The sequence below is a fragment of the Canis aureus genome, chromosome 13 (genome assembly GCF_053574225.1).
Source record: "Canis aureus isolate CA01 chromosome 13, VMU_Caureus_v.1.0, whole genome shotgun sequence".
Taxonomy (NCBI): Eukaryota; Metazoa; Chordata; class Mammalia; order Carnivora; family Canidae; genus Canis; species Canis aureus.
In genome coordinates, this window is record NC_135623.1 from 13,278,293 (window position 1) to 13,298,188 (window position 19,896).

Here is a 19,896-nt window from a genome sequence, read left to right on the forward strand (position 1 = left end):
GTTGTTTTACATAGAATTGCTGCTCTTTGTGGTTGTCTAAAAGATCTTCTCTCGCTTCTGCAGCTTACCCCTGGCTTATATGAATTCAAAGTGATTGTAGATGGTCAAAATTCCCATGGGGAAGGCTATGTGAACGTGACGGTGAAACCAGGTATGAATTTCCCAGCCCCGGCTGAGTCTCCATTGCTTCCTCTGCAGGATTCCTAAAGAGGGGCAGATTTGACTTGAATGGTTTTTGAGTCCTATTTTTTCTTTTTCTTTTTTTTAAATATATTCACTGAGCAATTCCTAGCTCAATGTAGTGAAAGGTTATGGTGGCAGAGTATATACTTTGGTTCCAGTTGGGACATTTGGCTGGGGGGAGAAACATTAGTCACATGGCCCCCACTGCAGTATGGCCTGAGCTGTAGCCTGTCTGTCTGAGAACTACTTCTCCAAGTAGGTCATGCCGAGAGAGGACCATGTGTTGTGATTAAGGGACACAAGAAAGCCAGGAGCCTGGGAAAAGCATGTAGAAGGAGAACCAGCCAAATGGCTGACTCCTTCTGATCTCTTTCCAGATATGGGTTTTGCACACAGAATTCCTCATTTAATCCCTGCCAGTCTTCTTTCACCTTGGAAATCAAATCCTGTCATTCTTTTTAAGTGATCCACCACTGATAAAATACAGTGCAATAGCAAAGTTCCTTGTTTTGCATTTTCAGGGAAATTTGGGGAAAGTTGGAAAGTGGCAACTACATCAGCACAAAATCTTAATGTTTTCTGTTTTTGTTGGTAATAGATTTTCTATATGTTCCTTGAACTCTCACCAAGGTAATCCTTTTCCTTCTTAAAAATGTGTTATATAAAGACTGTTTGATTATTTCTCAAAGAAAAGGCCACTGGGTTTGTAGCTCACAGTCATTCGAGTGGACAGAGTGGTCTGTGACCCTGCCATCACTCAGGCCGAGTCCCCTCAGACATAAGCTCAGGGATGGTTGAGAAATCACCCATTATGCTTTCACCACAGTCTGTGCCAAGGGATAGTTTGCTTGCCAAGGTCCTTATTGCACAAGGCTCATGTGTTGTCCACCTCTACTCAACGTGTGCCACCTTTTCTTGAACAAGGTAGCACATGAGTGTTGAAAGTATGCAAAGGCATGATCTTAGGAGTTATCAGGTTTGGAAGAGGCTTTAATGCTTCCACGTGTCTTATGATAGAATGGTAACCTGGTGTGACTTTCCCATTTGGTGATGCACCCATCAGTTATGTTGTGGACTAATTCATAATTCACCCACACAGGCCTGCTCCTCCTATAATATATAAAGCCTATCTTCCAATTTCTTCGGGTCTTTTTCTTACAGAGCCCCGGAAGAATCAGCCTCCTGTTGCCATTGTGTCACCACAGTTCCAGGAGATCTCTCTGCCAACCACTTCCACAGTCATTGATGGCAGCCGTGAGTACTTGTCTAGGCATGATGTTTTAGAAGAACATTCACTGTGAACTGTGCTAGAAAACTCTGGCAGAAGATTTGGGGCCAAGGGCTCCTGGGTGGCTCAGTTGGTTAAGTGACCTTAGCTCAGGTCTTGATCTTGGGGTCATAAATTCAAGCCAGGTGTTGGAGCCTACTTAAAAAAAGAAAGATTTGGAGCCAATTATGTCTGCATTCTGTTTAGGCCCATCTTGACTATGTTCTGGGAAGACTACCCATTTCAAGCAACTAATTAGGACACAAAAACCAGACAGCCCAGATAGCCCCTATTTATTTATTTATTTATTTTTTAAGAAGATAGGGTTTTTTTTTTTAATTTTTATTTATTTATGATAGTCACACAGAGAGAGAGAGAGGCAGAAACATAGGCAGAGGGAGAAGCAGGCTCCATGCACCAGGAGCCCGATGTGGGATTCGATCCCAGGTCTCCAGGATCACACCCTGAGCCAAAGGCAGGCGCCAAACCGCTGCACCACCCAGATAGCCCCTATTTAAAATCCCTGTGTGGCTTGTTGGAAGTAATACTTCTGCTCTTTTGAGATATAAGAAAGTAAGATTATGCAGATATTTAGCATCTTTTTGTATGAAACTTACTAGTTCTCTCTTTTTTTTTTAAGATTGATTGATTGATTCATTCATTCATTCATTCATTCATGAGACACAGAGAAAGAGAGGCTGAGACACAGGCAGAAAAGGAGAAGCAGCAGGCTCCCTGCAGGGAGCCCGATTCAGGACTTGTTCCCAGGACCCCAGGGTCATGCCCTGAGCCGAAGGCAGACGCTCAACCACTAAGCCACCTAGGTGCCCCAAAACTTGCTGGTTTTCAAATTTCCTTAGAGTTACCTTTCTCAGTTATGGAAACAAAGCTCCTTCCTCTCATAGCAAGATAAGTAACTGAGGGTCTTGGCTGAAGAGCTGTCCCCCAGCGCTCACTGCCTGACAAGCTTCCTGTCAGCCTCCCGGAGAGACTCACAAAACATGCTCCATGCCCTGGGCTGGGCTCCTGAACATTCACCCATCAGAGTAGTGTCCCCTGTGGGTAACTTCTGGGTCTTTGCCACTGATCCTGGCTGTGCGTGCAGGGGGTCTCAGGCCTGTTATCTCATCAGTGTCCCCTTGGTCCCCTTTGGAGGCATATGAAGGCCCTGCTGCCCTGATTGTCTTGCCCCCGACAGTTGTTCTACGGCCGAGGCAGTCACTGCTCTAGCAGAGGAATCTCTAGCAAGGTTAAACATTTCATGTAGATGCGACTGGCAAGAGGAGGAGGGTAGAAGAATCGCAGGCCAAGAGGGAAGAGAGAACAGGAAGAGGCACTTGTGAGAGAGGGTCCCACAGTGCCGTTTTACTTCATAGTTTTGAATGGGTCAGAGTTAAGTCGTGGGTAAAGGTATACAGAGGAGAGCCTCCCTACCATCCCCCTCTCCCAACTGTCCAGTTTTCCTCCAGTCAGTGCTACTATTTCACATTTCTTTCTACAGACATTCTATGCACGTGTGAGAAAATACATACAGTCTTTACGATAACACATAGTCGACCCTGTTGTGTGCAGTGCTTGTTTCTTTATATGGAAGAATATTTCTTTTTTTTTTTTTTTAAGATTTTATTTATTTATTCATGAGAGACACAGAGAGAGAGGCAGAGACACAGGCAGAGGGAGAAGCAGGCTCCCTGCAGGGACCCCGATGTGGGACTCGATCCCGGGTCTCCAGGACCACAACCCGAGCTGAAGGCAGAGGCTCAACCACTGGGAGCCACCCAGGTGTTCTGAAGAATTTTTCTGAATCAGTACATGAAAGAGTTCTTTTTTTTTCCTCTTGGTGATCACATAGCCTTCCATTAAACGGCTGTATAATTCCCTGTATGGCTGTATACCTGCTTTCAGTCAGTCCCTATTGATGACCACTTAGATTATTTTTGGTCTTTTGCTGCTATGGAGAATGTTGCCATGAATAAATGTGTACGTGTGACATTTAACACACATGCACATCTATCTGTGGGATAAACTCAAAGAGGAGCTACAGGGCGAAGACACATTTTGCTAACTTGCCCTTTGGGAAGGTGTGTGACTGTGCTGCCACCGTGGCTTATGGAAGGGCTCGCTCCACACCTTTACCCATAGAGTGTGTTATGAAACTTGGGTCTTACCAATCAGGTAGGTTAAGAAAATAGTATCTGAAGTGTTGTTTAAACTTACGTTTCTTTTCTTTCTAAGTGAGGTGGAGTGTCTTTTCACATGTTTAAGAATTTTTGATTTTCCATTTCTCATACAGTAGCATTTTTTTTTTTTTTTAAGATTTATTTATTCATGGGAGACACAGAGAGAGAGAGGCAGAGACATAGGCAGAGGGAGAAGCAGGCTCCATGCAGGGAGCCCCACGCGGGACTCGATCCCAGGTCTCCAGGATCACGCACTGGGCTGAAGGTGGCGCTAAACCTCTGAGCCACCCAGGGATCCCCATACAGTAGCATTTTAACCAGAGGTTGCCCGTGTTGGAGTCCTGGGACAACTACGCAGTGGAATATCCATAGAGAAACAGAGTGACCCAATATTCCTAGGGAAGAAAACCTCTGGAGGGGTAGTCATGTCATGAAGTTTTCCTCGCTTCATGTCTCTGGGTGGTTGCCCCGGTTTCTGTAAGCTGGGGTGGTGCTGAGACCCAGCGCTCTCGTGTTGTAACTGATGTTTCTTTATGGTCAAGAAAGCACTGATGATGATAAAATCGTCCAGTACCATTGGGAGGAACTTAAGGGACCTCTGAGAGAAGAGAAGATTTCTGAAGACACGGCCATATTAAAACTAAGTAAGCTCGTCCCTGGGAACTACACTTTCAGGTAAATTAAGACCCTTCATCTTTCCTTTAGGCCACGCTTTTCCCTTGGGAGTTTTACATTCTTCTAGGAGTAACTCTGACAGATGTCACGGTCGTTGGAGATTTGGTTGATGATAGGGCCTTGGATTCCATTAGTTCTCTGAGCCCTATTGGTGGTTGTGGTCACAACAGTGATCAGTTTTTAGGGCAACGGCCGTGGCATAGTGGGTCAGGACCCACCACAGTTAACCCTTCTCAAAGCTGCGCCTGCAAAGCTGCACTTGGCAGATCTCCAAAGTTTTTTAGGATTCTGTCATTAAGTGAAAGGGCCCATCTTCCTGTGCCTTCTCTCAGGAAAAATCTAGAAGGAATCTGTTTCCATTTTGCCTCTTTGGTAAATGCTTCCTCAACTTACAAGGTTTCAAAATCTTTACTTTGGACTAGTGGTTTATTCCAGTATGACTTGGGGGATCTTTCTCGGTTGGGTATTTTAGAGAATTTGACTCCAAGATAGTCCTGGGAACTGGCGTCGGCACTCTGGGATGTGATTAGTGAGAGTGTGAGGCCAGCTCTAGAGTAATCCTGTTAGGGCTTGCAGCGTTCCTGGTATGTCACAGAGCATTTGTATGTGAGTGTCAATCTCACAAACACCAGGTGTTCATGATACTAAACTTCTTTTATATCTGAGGAAAATGAGGCTCAGTTGTATTTACTAACTTCTCTGAGGTCACAGATTTCAGCTAGAATGGAAGTGCAGCTTCTTTAACCCTCAAGCCGGGCTCGTTCTGTTCCACCCCTTGATCCAAGCTGTACGTACTTTGTTAATGCTTTCTTGAGCGCTCTTCTCAGTCCACTGGCGTTCTGCGCATCCTTAAGGGCTGCCTCGGTTTCCTGTGAGGCTCAGTAGAGGCTCCTGAGGTTCCTCCGGGAAGAAGGACTCTGTCTCTCCCAGGACCATCGCACCCAGGGCCCCTGCGCGGCACCTCCCATGGTGCAGCGGTTTGTTCGTGGGTGCCTGTCTTCCCCATTAGATCCATAGTTAATCAAGTTTTGACACTACCAGAGACACAGTGACAAATGTCCTAGCACAGCACCTGCCGTGTAAATAAATACGACTTAGTAGCACTCTGACTAACTCACGACTTCAGATGAATGAAAGGCAGCTGCCGTTCCCGAGGATAGAGCCTTCTCATTGGCTTAAAATGGAAATGTGAGTGGGTTTTTACCTTAGCTTTCTAACATAGGAATTGTGATATTTATGAAATCTACCTTGGGCCAGGTGGATCCTTTTTTAAAAAGCAACACTGATAGCTCCTATTTCTTGAACACTTATTATGTGTGTAGTACTATTCTGAGCTCTGTGCGTCCAGTAGCTCATTTAATCCTTATAGTAGGTATTATAATTACTCTTATTTTGTGGATTAGGAAATCCAGGCACAGAGAGGTTAAGTGACTTGCCCAAGGTCACACAGGTAGTGTGACTTGAGTCTTCACTTTAAACCCCAGTGTTGGGGTGGGTGCGGTACTGGCGGGTGATTCTTTTTTCCTGTCCATTTCAATCTATGAAATGATGGGATTGGGTTTGATTAGCGATAAGATCCAGTCTGTTTGGTTCCACTTACCTTTCCTCATTTCCTCCTTTGACATGGCAGTGGCCTCTTTCCCCGGCCACGTGGTCAGTTGCTATCGCATCCAGGGTCCTTGCAGGCAAGCCCAGGACTGTTGGAGGAGAAAGAGTAAATGGGCAGCTGCCATCTTGCCATTTGTCTGTAACTTGCTTTTGCTCTGAAATAGGAGACAAATAGGATATGTTAAAAAACAACAGAAAACAACAGGGGAACTGGAAAAAAGAGAACTTCTGTGGATTTTTTCTTCTTCAGATGTTTGCCGATTTGCACACGTCCGTGTGCCTGCCGTGTTTGTGCTCTTTTCCTAAAGGCTAAAATACCAAAAATCCCCGTCAGGCCCTAGGTAAAAGGTGAGACTGTGGGATACAACCACACAGATGTCTGGCTCTGTCTGTGGCTGGTGGTGAGATTTACACAAACGACATGTCTTTTCTATGCTTTTCCTCTTTCTGTCAGCAAAATGGAAGGAACCCAAACCTCCTTGCTTGCTTATGCTCACATTTTGAGGTGGCAAGAGAAGCTTTAGGCTGTTCAGCTGGAAGGCATCATTTAGGTAAAAGATTGCTCTTATAAATGAACATTTTTTTTTCCTCTTGCAAATCCTGTTTCACACTGGCACCAACTGTGGGGCTGTTGCGTAGGAGAATTCATTTGCATCTTGGGCTCCTGTCTTACCGGAGCCAGCCGTACTGGTCCAGCCCAGAGGCTGTCTGCCCAGGCCGCCCTTCTTGCAGTGTGTGCATGGCTGAAGCAGGATGGCAGGAGGAGAGTGAGCCGCAGTCAGAGCTTGCTGTTTAGGGTGGCGCCTTTGAGCCCCACAGCCTTAGGGGCCAGGGAATACCTATGCTCAAACCTTGGTTTCTGGGCTGTGGAGCTGGAGAACTGGGGCTGCATCTTGGCTCACCATGTAGCCCCGGGCAGGTTACGCAGCCTCTCAGCTTCCTGTACGGTGAGATGGAGGATGCCTACTTTATACGATTGTTGTGAGGGCCAGATCACACGGTGCTTGTGAAGGTCCCAGCACACAGACGTGGCAGGTGGTAGAGCAAAACGGCACTGGTGACAAATGGCCTGGATTCAGATTCTGACCCCACTACTTTCAAACTTGGGCAAGTTACCTCCCCGTACCTCGGTCTCCTCAGACATGTATGGCATAAAATTAGGATCGTACTTTCTAGAGCTGTTGTGAGGGTATAATGAGATAAAAAGCACCTGGAACAGTGCCTGGCACTCAGTCAGGGTGCGATGTAGTAGTGTTCGGCCTTCCCAGGAAGAATGGGTAAAGAGTTGGTTACCATTTGGTCCCCTGCTGCCTTGGTATTTCTTAGCCTTGATTTCAGTCCTCTCAGATTGGTTTCTCCTCCTGGAGCAAATCCCTGATTGCACTCCTCTCTCTGCCCTGCTAGCTTGACTGTAGTTGACTCTGATGGAGCAACCAGCTCTACCACTGCAAGCCTGACAGTGAACAAAGCCGTGGATTATCCCCCTGTGGCCAATGCGGGCCCCAACCAAGTGATCACCTTGCCCCAGAACTCCATCACCCTGTTCGGGAACCAGAGCACTGATGATCATGGTATCACCAGCTATGAGTGGTCACTCAGCCCAAGCAGCAAGGGGAAGGTGGTGGAGATGCAGGTAAGAGGGAATGGCTTCTGTCTTTTCTTGCCCAGGGGAGTTCAAGCGGCTGGATTAGTTACCCTTCCAAGGCTGACTTTTTACTCCATTTTAATCACCCAAGTTGCATTTATATAGAACATTGAACATTGGAATTTAAAAAAAAAATCTAGAACATTTAAGGGGCCTTTAATGAACACATTACCAAAACCTTTGTCTTTAATGTTTGATATTAGAGGAAAAGACTAGATGAGAAACGGGGACTATTCTAGAATGGTTCCAGAGAGTCAGACTACACTGAAGCCAGACTACACTGAAGTCTTTTGGGTGCAGGTCTCCCCCCGACCCTGAGAAAGAGCATGTGTGTGAGTAGGGTGTGAGGAGAGTGGGAAGGAAGGGCAGAGGGAGAGAGAGAGCGAGCGAGCATCTCAAGCAGGCTCCACGCTCAGCACGGAGCCTGACACAGGCTCGATCTCCTGATCCTGAGATCATAATGCAAAGGTGCAGATCTTAATGAGCTCTCCGACAAATGGGGAGTTGTAGCCCACCTGGCTAGATGGTGAGCATCTTCTGTCTGGAGATACTTAGGAAGAGACTAGATGTGTCACCAGGCAGGTAAGTAAATGAAACTGCCTATGACAAACCAGACAACAGCCCCTGACTGAAGGGTCAGCTGCGCCTCGGGTCAGCTAGTCATTGCCACATGGAAATATGGTCCCAGGATTCCTAGCTAGGCCAACTTCTCAAGAAAAAAACAGAAATCTAGACCTGTGTATGAAAATATTCCATTTGGGAGGGCACCTGGCTGGCTCAGTCAGTGGAGCATGTGAGTTTGAGCCTCATGTTGGGTGTAGAGATAACTTAAAAATAAAATTTTCAAAAAAAAGAAAATTTCTAACTTTTAAGATACTGCAGGCCAAACAAAATACCTACAAGGTAGATTCAGCCCAGAGGCTGCCAGGTTTTGCCTACGGTTCTAGAGGAAGCTCCTGCCTTGGAAGCTTGCCCTGAATTGTGTATAATGTTCCTCTGACACTCTTTGTTTCCAAATTGGAGGCATGACTTAGAGCTCACATTTCACCTGGCTTTTTGTTTAGATATTATGATCGGTTTCTCTGCTGCTACAGAATCTGCAGAAACCTGCAAGGGGACAGCATGGCGTCACCTAGCATTTTGAGTTGCTGCCTTGTGTTACCCGGGCAGCTTTGTTAAGATTGCTGAATGGTCTCAGCAGGAAGAACATGGTTTTAAAAGGGTTATTTTATTAAACACTCATGGCGCTCTTGCTGGCTGGGATCATAAAGACCGATCTTGGTTATCTCCGCACACTTTCCTGTACTCCTCTCCCTTGTGAGAGCTCTGACTTTATTGAAACTGCTGCTGTCAGGGCAGGTTGTTCCCTTGAAGGGGGAACCTTTTACTTTTTACAGGATGTCCCACAGTGCCGGATTCCACACTTACTAGGTTTAGAAAATGAGGTGCATCGTTTAGACCAGAGTAGGACTTGTGTGACGTGATTCTGGGAGTCTCCTTTTCCACTTGTCTGTGTTTATGCATCCAGGGTGTTCGAACACCAACCCTGCAGCTGTCTGCCATGCAAGAAGGAGACTACACGTACCAGCTCACAGTGACCGACACAATAGGACAGCAGGCCACCGCCCAAGTGACTGTTATTGTGCAGCCCGGTGAGTTCAGCCTTTCGTGCACGTTCTTCTGCTGGCTGGCCCCTTGAACCATGGGGGAGAAGAGGGTTTTGGTTCTGATCTATACGACGGCAGGGTAGGAGGCAGCAGGCCACAGGGCCCCTGGCACCTTTGGTTGTCCACTCTGAGCGCTTTCCTCAGAGCTAGAGAGAGGGAGAGGACTTGACGGCCTCAGCTTGTGGCCTTGCCTGGGGCTGGTTATTGCAGCTTTGAGGGGACCTAGCAGATAAGAGTTTGTTATCCCAAATCCTACCCTAGCCTTTAAGGTGAAAGCCCTCGTCTGCAAGAAAACCCTTATCACTCAGACCCTCTCTTTTGAACACCTGTAGCATCACATCTCAAACTGACGTGGCATCTCACCTCCATCGTATTCTGCAGTGGTCTAATGAGAGGCTTTCACTCTGAAGTTCTTCATCGTGAGCTCCCTGATCCACAGTATCTGATAGTTCTGTGGGCAGAGAGGCAGTGTTCTCATGTCTTCCAGAACATATGTCCCGGTTAGTTCCTCTCCTTTCCCAGCTCAACTGCCTGCTTTTGATCTCTGTGTCTCTGTCTTCTAGAAAACAACAAGCCTCCACAGGCAGATGCAGGCCCTGATAAAGAGCTGACCCTTCCTGTGGACAGCACCACGCTGGATGGCAGCAAAAGCTCTGATGATCAGAAAATTATCTCCTATCTCTGGGAGAAAACACAGTGAGTGTTGACGCAAAAGCCTTATTAATACAACCCCAGACCTTTGAAAGCAAGGTGGCACTGGCTCTTACGGGCTTATCCCAGGAGGGGTGACAGAGAAAGAAACGGTAACAATCCTAAACTTCAATTCTAAGGAACTGACATAAAATAATTGTAAGAAAAAAGGAATGCTTGTCATCAGCTAGTCTCCAGTTAGTACTCTGTGGTCCCGGTGCTCTCACAGGTATGATCCATCTGCCGAAACGCATAGTTTAATTACACTTGAGACGCAGAATGGAAGGGGTAATGGAGCAGAAAAATACTGGTGCTCCAGATTACCTGGGTGAGGCTGGGAGTGGGAAGGGCATAGCACTGGTACCGGGAATCGAAGGGTCATCTGCACAATGAGAGCATTGCTCTGTCATTGTTTCCTTAAAGACACCGTTTACCAGTTACGGTAGTGAGAAGCCGAAGGCACTCACCAAAATAATACTAATTAAACTGGAATTATCTAATCGAACCATTTCTGGTTCTCACAGTTTGTTTCAGCTCCTCTAAACCGTAACAAATAGAGCTCAGGTTGTGTGCAGGATCCCACAGGAAGCAAAAGAATTCCAAGGGAGAGTTAAAAGCATTCTTGGTTTCCAAAGGGACCAACCATAGGACAGCCTGAGCTTTTTGTTTTGTTTTCATTTTTGACTAGGGCATTAGAAATGGGTGGGAAGGGGCTATAATTCCACTATAGGAACCACGTGATTCACGATTGGTGAGTTGGATTCTAGAAATTATTTTCCTTGGCTCTTGTCTCTGGTGGAGAACTGAGTCTTCCTCAGCCCGGTGTTTGAATCATGACTCTTTGCTGAAGACACAGGAGATAAGCCGTCAGCTGAGTTTTACCAGTGCCTACAGCAGAAAGAGTTTTACCAGTGCCTCTTTGCTTGGTGTAACTTCTTGGGGGAGAATTTGTTTCAGGAGGGATGACTAGGGCCAGAGGTTACATGTTTAAACAGCAAAACAGAGCAAAACCGGGAAGATTGCAGATTTCTCTGGTTATCCTGTAATTTTTTTAAAGGTTTTATTTATTTATTTGAGAGAGAGAGACAGACAGCGTGCAAGCAAGGGGAGGAGCACAGAGGGAGAGGGAGAAGCAGACTGCGCCCTGAGCAGGGAGCCCGATGAGGGACTCGATCCCGGAGAACCTGGGATCATGACCTGAGCCAAAGGCAGACGCTCAACTGACTGAGCCACCCAGGCACCTCTGGTCATCCTGTAATTTCAGGAAAGCTCTGGGGTGTTCACCCTGAACAGAAGGGCTCTGTGGTATGTGCAGAGCTGTGCCTGGATGTTGGCACAGAGCTCACTCCCCGGCCACAGGCCCCTGCGTGAGGCCACAGAGGAGGAGGAGGGTTGCCAGGTGTGCAGGGTCCTGTGTGACCCCTGTCCAGGAGCTGCAGGGAGCTTGGCTTTAGAGCTGCTAAGAAGAGGATGGTTTTGCTGACAGTTCCTCTGCAGCCTTGGCCCATTTCCTTTCCTTGACTTTTCAGTAGGAGGGAGTTTGGCATGTGATTAAGAAACGCATCTTGCTTCTTTGCTGGCAAGAGCTGAGCCAACTACTGGGCCAGAAATGCTTTTCAGAAACATCACTCTGAAACCCTTCTTTTGATCGGAGACCTACTCAGAGCACTTTCTTCCTTTTACGAACTGGAACAGCAAAGAGTTTGAACGTTCTAGAAAGTCATAGGATAAAGCTAGACATGTTTGAAAGCTCGTGAATGGAATTTTCTGATCAGCGGGGTAGCCTATATTTTGGGGCCAAACGACACTTTCCAAATGGAATATTTTTAAATGTGCCCTCTCAAGGTCTGGGAAACAGTAGTTCGTGTCTCAGCTGAGGCCGTAAATGTCTGCTCCTGCTGAGTCAGGGACGGAGAGCCGCAGACAGGTAGCGCTCCATCCTCTGGCTTCTGTCTTTGTCCAGGGGACCTGATGGCGTGCAGCTCGAGAATGCGAACAGCAGTGTCGCCACGGTGACAGGGCTCCAAGTAGGAACCTACGTGTTCACCTTGACGGTCAAAGATGAGAGGAACCTGCAAAGCCAGAGTTCTGTGAATGTCATTGTCAAAGAAGGTACCTCCCTGCTTTGGGTTGGCACAGGCTCTGGGGCAGATACCTGAGGAATCGGGCAGCTCTTTTTGGCTGCAGCGATTGATCAGAGACTGGGGCGGGGGGGGGGGGGGGGGGCAGCTGCTACGTGCTTTTCTTTTTTTTTTTTTTTTTTTTTTTTGCTACGTGCTTTTCTGAAACAACCTTTAATCGGGATGACTGCAAGGTGAATTTTAACTTCTTGTCTGTCTGTCCCCCTCCCACCTTCCTTCTCAGTTGAATAGGGAAAGAATTTGGTTTTTTCCTTTGCATCTTTATGTTGTCTCTGCTGCTAAGCCTTGGGGTTTCTGTGGCTCTCCCGCTGGTGCAGTGACACCTGCTGTCAGGCCTTAGAATGACTGTCCTGTGCCATAGCTTCCTGTGCTCTTTGGGGAGCCTGCTGCTGCCAGCGTGAGGCTGGAGTTGATGGGCTTGCTACGGTGTGCAGGCTGCAGGCTTGGGCAGGCCGTGGCCTGCGGAGAGGCTGTGAGCTGATGGGAGGTGCGCAGGTGACCTCCGGCTAAGGTATCCCGTGCTCAGTGGATGGAGGTTGCACACCTGAGTAAACAAAGCTGCAGGTGGAGCCCAGAAGAGATCTCCTATTTCCTTTTTCTCTATTAGAGTATTAAGGAAGGAATAAAAGATGTTGAGAAAATAACATTCTGGGCCCTATTTTGGCTTTTGTTTTGTTTTTTAAAGGTTTTATTTATTTATTCATGAAAGACAGAGAGAGAGAGGGGCAGAGACACAGGCAGAGGGAGAAGCAGGCTCCATGCAGGGAGCCCGATGTGGGACTCGATCCTGGGTCTCCAAGATCACGCCCTGGGCCAAAGGCAGATGCTCAACCACTGAGCCACGCAGGCATCCCTTGGGCCTTATTTTGAATAGAATTTGTGGTATCAGCTGCCTGAAACCTAAAGTCTAATAAGGCTTTAGTCCAGTTGGGGTCTCTGTCTCCAGTCACGTGCTTCCCAGGCAGAGACGTGGAATGCTTCCGGGGAGGCTGCTAGGAGGACCCAGGAGAAGCTGCTGCCACTGCTGGATGGTGTCGGAGGAGCATTTCTCTGGGTGGGACTGGCACCTGAGGACCTATGGCCCTGGGGGTTTCCCGTCTGCACTGCTAGTGTTGGGCTCCCCAGTCCGGGCCGGGTTGTGTTTAGCATGGACAGGGCGGAACCAAGGCTGGTCTTCACTGGGTCCTAACTCCTAATTAAAAGTTGGCTTATTGTTTTTTAAAAAAAAAAAAAAAAAGCCACTAGGCTTTTCAGTGCTGGCGTGGCGAGGCGCCTAAACAGTCCTGTGTTTAGGATGCTTTTGATGTTCATCTCCCCATAAGCATCATGAGGAAGCATTCTTTCTTTTCTGTTATTTCACTGATGTCTCTTTTTAGAAATGAACAAACCACCTATAGCCAAGATAACTGGGAACGTGGTGATTACCTTGCCCACGGACACAGCAGAGCTGGACGGCTCCAAGTCCTCAGATGACAAGGGAATAGTCAGCTACCTCTGGACCCGAGATGAGGGCAGCCCAGCAGCAGGGGTAAGTGCAGGACCTGGGGAGCTGCACAGGGTCGGGATGATGAGATGGCGAGAGGAGGCCGAGCCAAACATTCCGGGATCCGTTTTAACCAAAGGGTCTCTTGTGTCAAACCTGGATTGCCCTCTGAACCCCGGGGAACCCGAATCCAGGGACCCTGCCTAGGGTCGCTCTGCATGCTAGCGTGGCACAGAATGTGCTCTTCTGCCCTAATCTTGGAGCTGTGGGCTGCAGAGCTGTCACAAAGCAGTTCCCCCGAGGGGGCTTAGTTATAGCAGAAGCAGCACCTGAGCCCATAAAAGAAGTGTGGTTTTGCAACGTCGCCATGTCGTTCAACCCCACAGGAGGTGCTAAATCACTCTGACCACCACCCGATCCTCTTTCTTTCCAACCTGGTTGAGGGCACCTACACATTTCACCTGCATGTGACTGATGCGAAGGGGGAGAGTGACATGGATCGGACCACTGTGGAGGTGAAGCCTGGTGAGTTCACCTAGCCCTGGGACTGCGTGGGAGTGCTGGCCCAGCCCAACAGGACCTTAGTCCTGGGGCCCCTCTCCAGTGAGGACAGAGACAGGTGGCAAAGCTAGCTTCTAAACACTCTAGAGACCCCAAGCTGAAAAATCCTCAGACAGTCTGTTCCAGCAGTATCCCTCCTCCCCTCGAGGAGTATGGACCCCCCCACTCATCTCAGATGGAGAAACTGAAACTCAGAGAGGGCAGGGCTTGCTCAGCGTCACACAGCAGTTGTGTCAGAGCCAGGCCTTCAGGCCCCTAGTCCAGCGCTCCCTCCTCTACATGCGATGGATGAGAGAGGGCTCTGGGTGCTTTAGGAATCTGAGCACAGGTATAACTGGAGTCATGATGCCTCATCAGCACCCAGCTGTAGAAAACAATTTATTTTTATAAGTTGAGCCTCAGGCTTTATCTGACAACCCAGGGAAGGTAAAGTAACTGCTGTCCTTTACATTTTTCAGATTTGCAGAAGTAAAATTTCTTTCTTAAATAGAACCGTGTTTTTATTTTGCTTTATTTTATTTGGCTAATTTGGTGGTAGGGAAGCAATGAGCGTGGGGTGGGGCAGAGCTTTATAAGTTCCCAGGCCTCTGATGAGAAGGTATTAACTGTAGAGGGGAAGGGATCTTGGCAGGCCTTCCAGTCCTTGTCCTACCTCTATGAAGGACAACAGCCAAGACACTATACAGCTTCTTCTGTGTTTAAAATCAGATCACAGATAGTCTGCTAATTATGCAAATGATGCATCAGAACAGGCAAATGGTGCATCCAATTATGGGAATAAGGTATTCTGAATAATCACGTTTAACTTCCAAGTGCAGAGCGGTCTCTAGGACACAAATAGAAATGAAGGACAGTGGTCTCCGAGTCCTAGAGTTGTGAGGACACCATGCAGCTCGCTGTTGCTCTAAGGAAGCCCTCGTTTCTTGACCACTTGGATTTTTTTGTGCGTTTACTGTCCTCAAACCTGAAGGGCTGGTGCATTTCCATTATCAGTAAGATTGTTCAGGTGGACATTTTCTTCCCCGTTGTTGTAGACAAAGCACAGCAAGTCGCTGAAAATCCTGCATGGGTCAGGATAGGTTGTAGATACCCCTCTCGTCCTGGAGAGCTCGGTGAGCCACCTGGGCAGAAGCTTTTATTATTATTGTTATTGTTAAAGATTTTATTTGAGAGAGAGAGTGCGCGTGCACGCATGAGTGGGGGGAAGGGCAGAGGGAGAGAACCTTTAAGCAGACTCCCCGATGAGTGGGGAGCCCAATTCAGGACTTGAGAACATGACCCCTGAGATCCTGACCTGAGCCGAAACCAAGAGTCAGATGCTTAACCAGCTGAGCCACGCAGGCGCCCCAGGACAGAAGCTTTAGGAGCAGACCTGGAAGTGTCCTCCTTCCCCACCCCCTTCACCAAACCCCTCGTGTCTCTGCTACGGCCTGATCCACAGGCTGGTAGGGAGCTCCTTGTGCCAGCCCCAGATCGCAGCAGCGGCAGTGCACGTCGGGCAGGCCCTGCTCCTCTGAAGGCGGTCGGTTGCACCCCTGAGTGCAGCCACTGCTTTCTCTCCAGGCCAGAACAGATGCACAGTGGCAGCTCTGTGTTAACTCTCCTACTTCCAAAACCGTGACTGATCCACATGCTTTCCAGATCCCAGGAAAAACAACCTGGTGGAGATCATCTTGGATGTCAACGTCAGTCAGCTAACTGAGAGGCTGAAGGGGATGTTCATCCGCCAGATTGGGGTCCTCCTGGGGGTGCTGGATTCCGACATCATTGTGCAAAAGATTCAGCCGTACACGGAGCAGAGGTAGCTGGGCAATGAACGGGGGGAGTAAAGGAGAGACGAGGGGCCCCCTGGGCTTCTTGATTGAGCTGAGAAATAGTGTGGGTAGATGGAGAGAGGTGCGCTCTCTGACCCAGACCTACTCATGGTTTCCATTTCTTTCATGAACTCTTCTCTTCTAGCACAGGTCGCATACTCCGCGCTAGATATTGCAGCAGGGTACCAGGGTGCAAGGGCAGGAGAGGTCCATTATGTTCGAAGGCCCTCGTCTAGTAGGGAAGACACTCAGGATCAACATAGAACATCAGTACAGGAGGAATTTGACAGACTGTGTGGCATCATGGGGACGCAGGGCCAAGGCCAGTTAGTTCTGTCAGAGTTGGGACAGGATGTGGTCCAGAGATGTCTCGCTGAGCAAGCTTAGAAAGACTAGGACGGAACTCACAACTGGGGAATAGCATGAGCCATGGTCCTGTGATACGGAAGTACACTTTCCTCTGGAAGAAGTTGTTTGGCTCAGAGCACTCACTAGGCCCCAGGACATGGCGGGAGAGAAGACTGGCCGTGTAAATGGACAACAGTCAAAAGCAGGCCAAGGAGTTTAGTCTTAATAGTTTGGGAAGCGGAGGACTCGTTAGGTTGTTTTATATGTATGAAGCTTCTGTTTTGTTTCTGTTTTTCTTTAAAGATTTTATTTGGGGGGGGAGCACAAGCAGGGGTGGGGGCGCAGAGGGAGAGGGGGGGAGCAAGCTCCCCACTGAGCAAGGAGCCTGATGCGGGCGGGGCTTGATCCCAGGACCCCAGATCATGAACCGAGCCAAAGGCAGACACTTCGCCGACTGAGCCGCCCAGGCGCCCCTTGTTTTGGTTTTGAAGCAAGGAAATTTTGTTTTGTTTTGTTTTGTTTTATTGGGAGACCAGTAGTGTGGAGGCTAAACCAAAATAGGGAGAGACAGAAGGCTGGGGAGCCTAGAACTGTTCTAGTAAAAAGGTAATAAAACCCAAGTTAAGGGAGTGGCAATGGAACGAACAGAGGTAAATCAGAAAGACTTGGCGATCCTTTGGGAATGAAGGTGAATGAGGCACCAAACACAAGGCTTTAGGTTTGGGTGCCTGGACCAGTGGTGGATGCCAGTAAGTGAGGTTGGGGATACAGAGGGAACGGGTTCCAAGGAAAAGGTGATGAGTTGAGTTTTGACTGTTGGATTTAGGGTGTCTCCTGGCATACCTGGGGAGAGGTTTCATCAGACAGTGGCACGTGTGGGCTAGAACTTGGGGTGGGAGGAAGGGCCACTGCATACAGGTAGGAATCAAAGCCACGAGGACGGATGAGGCACACCAGGGTGAGCGTCCAGCGCTCGGAAGAAGCCCAGTGTGACGGAGGCGACAAGGCCAGGAGAGCCAGGAACAGAAAAGCAGGTGGGAGGGGTCTGCTGGAAGCTAAGGGATGGCTGGCAGGTGGAGCTGCCACCCAGGGAGAGTGTGAGGACATAAAACAGGCTTTGGCTTTGTAGTTAGTGGATCATCAGAACCATAGGACGTTGGGGGTAGAGTGCAGATGCACGTCATGGTTGGGGGACAGAGAGGTGGCCATACAGCAGAGCTTGGTGCCGAAAATAAGGTGGGGGATGGAAAGAACCCCCTTTAAAGACAGGAAATGCTTGAGCACCTTTATAGACCGAGGGAAGGGCAGAGGAGGAGTAGAAGGTGGTGGCGGGGGTGGGCCCTGGGTGCCGGCCTGGGCGCCTTGCTGCAGGCGGAGCGGGAGATGGGAGGAAGGGGCAAGACGTGCTGCTGTGGAGGCATCTTAGAGGGAGACGGGGCGGCGCCCGTTCGGGAGCACTGGCACTGGTTCTGGGTTTTGTCTCTGAAACTGGAGGCAAGACCATCTGCTTTGAGGACGTGAGAGTGAGGCAGGCAGCCGATGAAAGTCCAGGCTGGGCAAGGCAGCTCCATAAGAGGGTGTCGGCTTTGAGCCATCTGGGGCCTCGGCCAAGGTTAGAGACAGGAGATGACACCAAGGTTAGAGACAGGAGATGACGGCGTGGAGCCCCGGAGCTTTCGGGAGTGTGCTGTTCCCGGAGCCTCGCCCCCAGAGGTTAGGGCTCAGTGGGTCTGTGGTGAGGTCTGGCCACCGGAAGTCCCAAAGCTCTCGGTGGGGTTCATGGGTCCGAGCAGGATGATTAGGACTTTGTATTTAAGCTATGCTGGCGGCCTGGGCGTGGGAATGGGGCGAGTGGCTGCTTGGACCGACGCAGCTGCCGGGGGTCGGGGCAGAAGCCCCGCGGAGTCGTTACTGGGGGCGCTGTGGGAAGTGGCACGGGACGAACCGCTGGCACACGTGCCCGCGCTGTACCTGCGAGAGAAAAGCGTCACCGTGGCGCTGGGTTCCTGGCTCGGGCTGTGGCCTTGTGGAAGAGTTCGGAGGAGGATGGGCTTAGAGGGAGACTGACGACGGGAAGGTGCACGAGGCTGAGCACGGCGCTGCCGGGGGACTGACCTGGACCTCCAGCCCCTCCCCGCGCCTTAGCTCGCGAGCTGGGCCTGCCTCCTGGGAAAACGCTGGTGCCCTCTTATAGGCCTGTTACCGAGCCCCAGACAGGAGGATGCTGCCTGTCCTGCCACAGGGAGAGGGCTCAGATGTGCTTACTTCAAGTTTTTTGGACCCGCTGGGTTGGAGGAGACCGTGGGAGGTCGGGGGGGGGTGGCGGTGGTGGGCATCGTAGCAAGCGGTTGCAGGACACGTGGTGGTTCAGGAGAGACCAGGGGAAAGGAGGTGGAGATGCGAGGGCCGCTGGCGTGTGGGAATCGAAACTGTCAGCGTGGATTAGGTAACTGGGCAGAATTCATGAGAAATGGGCCACAGACCTTTAATGCAAAGTTTGTTTCTTGATTCTGGGTTTGTGATCCCCCACTGTTGGTCTCACTGTGCAGTGAACTTTTAGTAAGCCTTCTGTGGTGCCACACGGAGGAGGTAACGCTTTGGGATAAACAGGTGAGGCTGCTTATCCTGGAAGCAGCTGATCTAGCGCCTCTAGGTCCCAGCTAGCTCCTCTGCGTGCCAACGGGGCCGTGTCTGGGACACACCTACAGCCCGTGTGACCCACTGACGGCAGAGGTCTGGCAGGGAGGCTGATGTGGAGTCCAGTGGGCTCCCCCAAATGCGGGCCAAGGCATAGAGAACAGACCGTGCCCACGTAAACGTGTGGTCAGACATGGTCTGCCTTGGACAGAAATGGACAGAAAGCAGAGCAAATCTGGACACGGGGCAGCGTAACCTCGCACCAGCCACCCCACTGGGTCAGGTCCTCCTTGTTGCTGTCACGTGAATGATCATTCGGCTGTTCTGATCCATGGATAATGCCTTTTGTGTTTTTTAAGATTTTATGTATTTAAGAGAGAGAGCAAGTGAGAGAGAACCCGAGCCAGGGGAGGGGCTGGGGAGAGGGAGAAGCAGACCACCCACCCTGCCCCGGAGCAGGGATCCTGATGCCAGACGTGGCCGTGACCTGAGCTGAAGGCAGACGTTCACCCACTGAGCCAGCCGGGCAGCCCCCCCGGGTGACACTCTGATGCTGCCTGACAGTACACAATTTCCAGAGCGTTGTGGTTTGTCTTACAGGTGACCTAGACACACACCCGATGGCAGCACACCGCTCTTAGCTGTCAGAGGCTGACGGCAGAGATGTGCTTGTAACGAAGTCCCGGTTTCCTGACCTCGGGGTGCTGGTTGGAACGGCCCCTCTCGTGAGCTGGGGCAGCTTAGAGCATTTCTGAGAGCATAGGTTTTGGAGTTGGACCTGTCGGGGCTGGGATTTGGCTCTGCCGTAATTAACTGTGTGACCCTGGGCAAGTTACTTAACCCCCCTGAGCCCGTGCTGTCCTCTGTAGAATGGCGATGACCCTGAGAACACCGTTGTCACTGGCCTGCGGGGAGAGCACGGCCCCGTCCTTAGCACGGGCTCTGGCACAACAGGAGGTGCCTTCAGAGAATGTGGCAACCGCTGCTGGTAGGGCTC

General features: G+C 49.8%; 1 protein-coding gene and 1 long non-coding RNA gene across 3 annotated transcripts in view; both read left to right on the top strand.

Annotated features, from left to right (window-relative positions):
- KIAA0319L (KIAA0319 like) overlaps window positions 1–19,896 on the top strand; it is a 99,007-nt gene that overhangs the window by 64,695 nt on the left and 14,416 nt on the right. For both annotated transcript variants that reach the window (XM_077844804.1, XM_077844805.1), the window contains exons 7-16: window positions 64–151; window positions 1,345–1,437; window positions 4,173–4,305; window positions 7,318–7,546; window positions 9,087–9,210; window positions 9,789–9,921; window positions 11,879–12,027; window positions 13,433–13,584; window positions 13,926–14,064; window positions 15,742–15,901. In XM_077844804.1, coding sequence (XP_077700930.1) covers window positions 64–151; window positions 1,345–1,437; window positions 4,173–4,305; window positions 7,318–7,546; window positions 9,087–9,210; window positions 9,789–9,921; window positions 11,879–12,027; window positions 13,433–13,584; window positions 13,926–14,064; window positions 15,742–15,901 — 1,400 coding nt within the window. The remainder of the gene's footprint in view (window positions 1–63; window positions 152–1,344; window positions 1,438–4,172; window positions 4,306–7,317; window positions 7,547–9,086; window positions 9,211–9,788; window positions 9,922–11,878; window positions 12,028–13,432; window positions 13,585–13,925; window positions 14,065–15,741; window positions 15,902–19,896) is intronic.
- On the top strand, window positions 17,901–19,893 carry LOC144281904 (uncharacterized). Its single transcript, XR_013350290.1, has 2 exons — window positions 17,901–19,202; window positions 19,500–19,893. It is a non-coding gene; the product is annotated as an uncharacterized LOC144281904 (long non-coding RNA).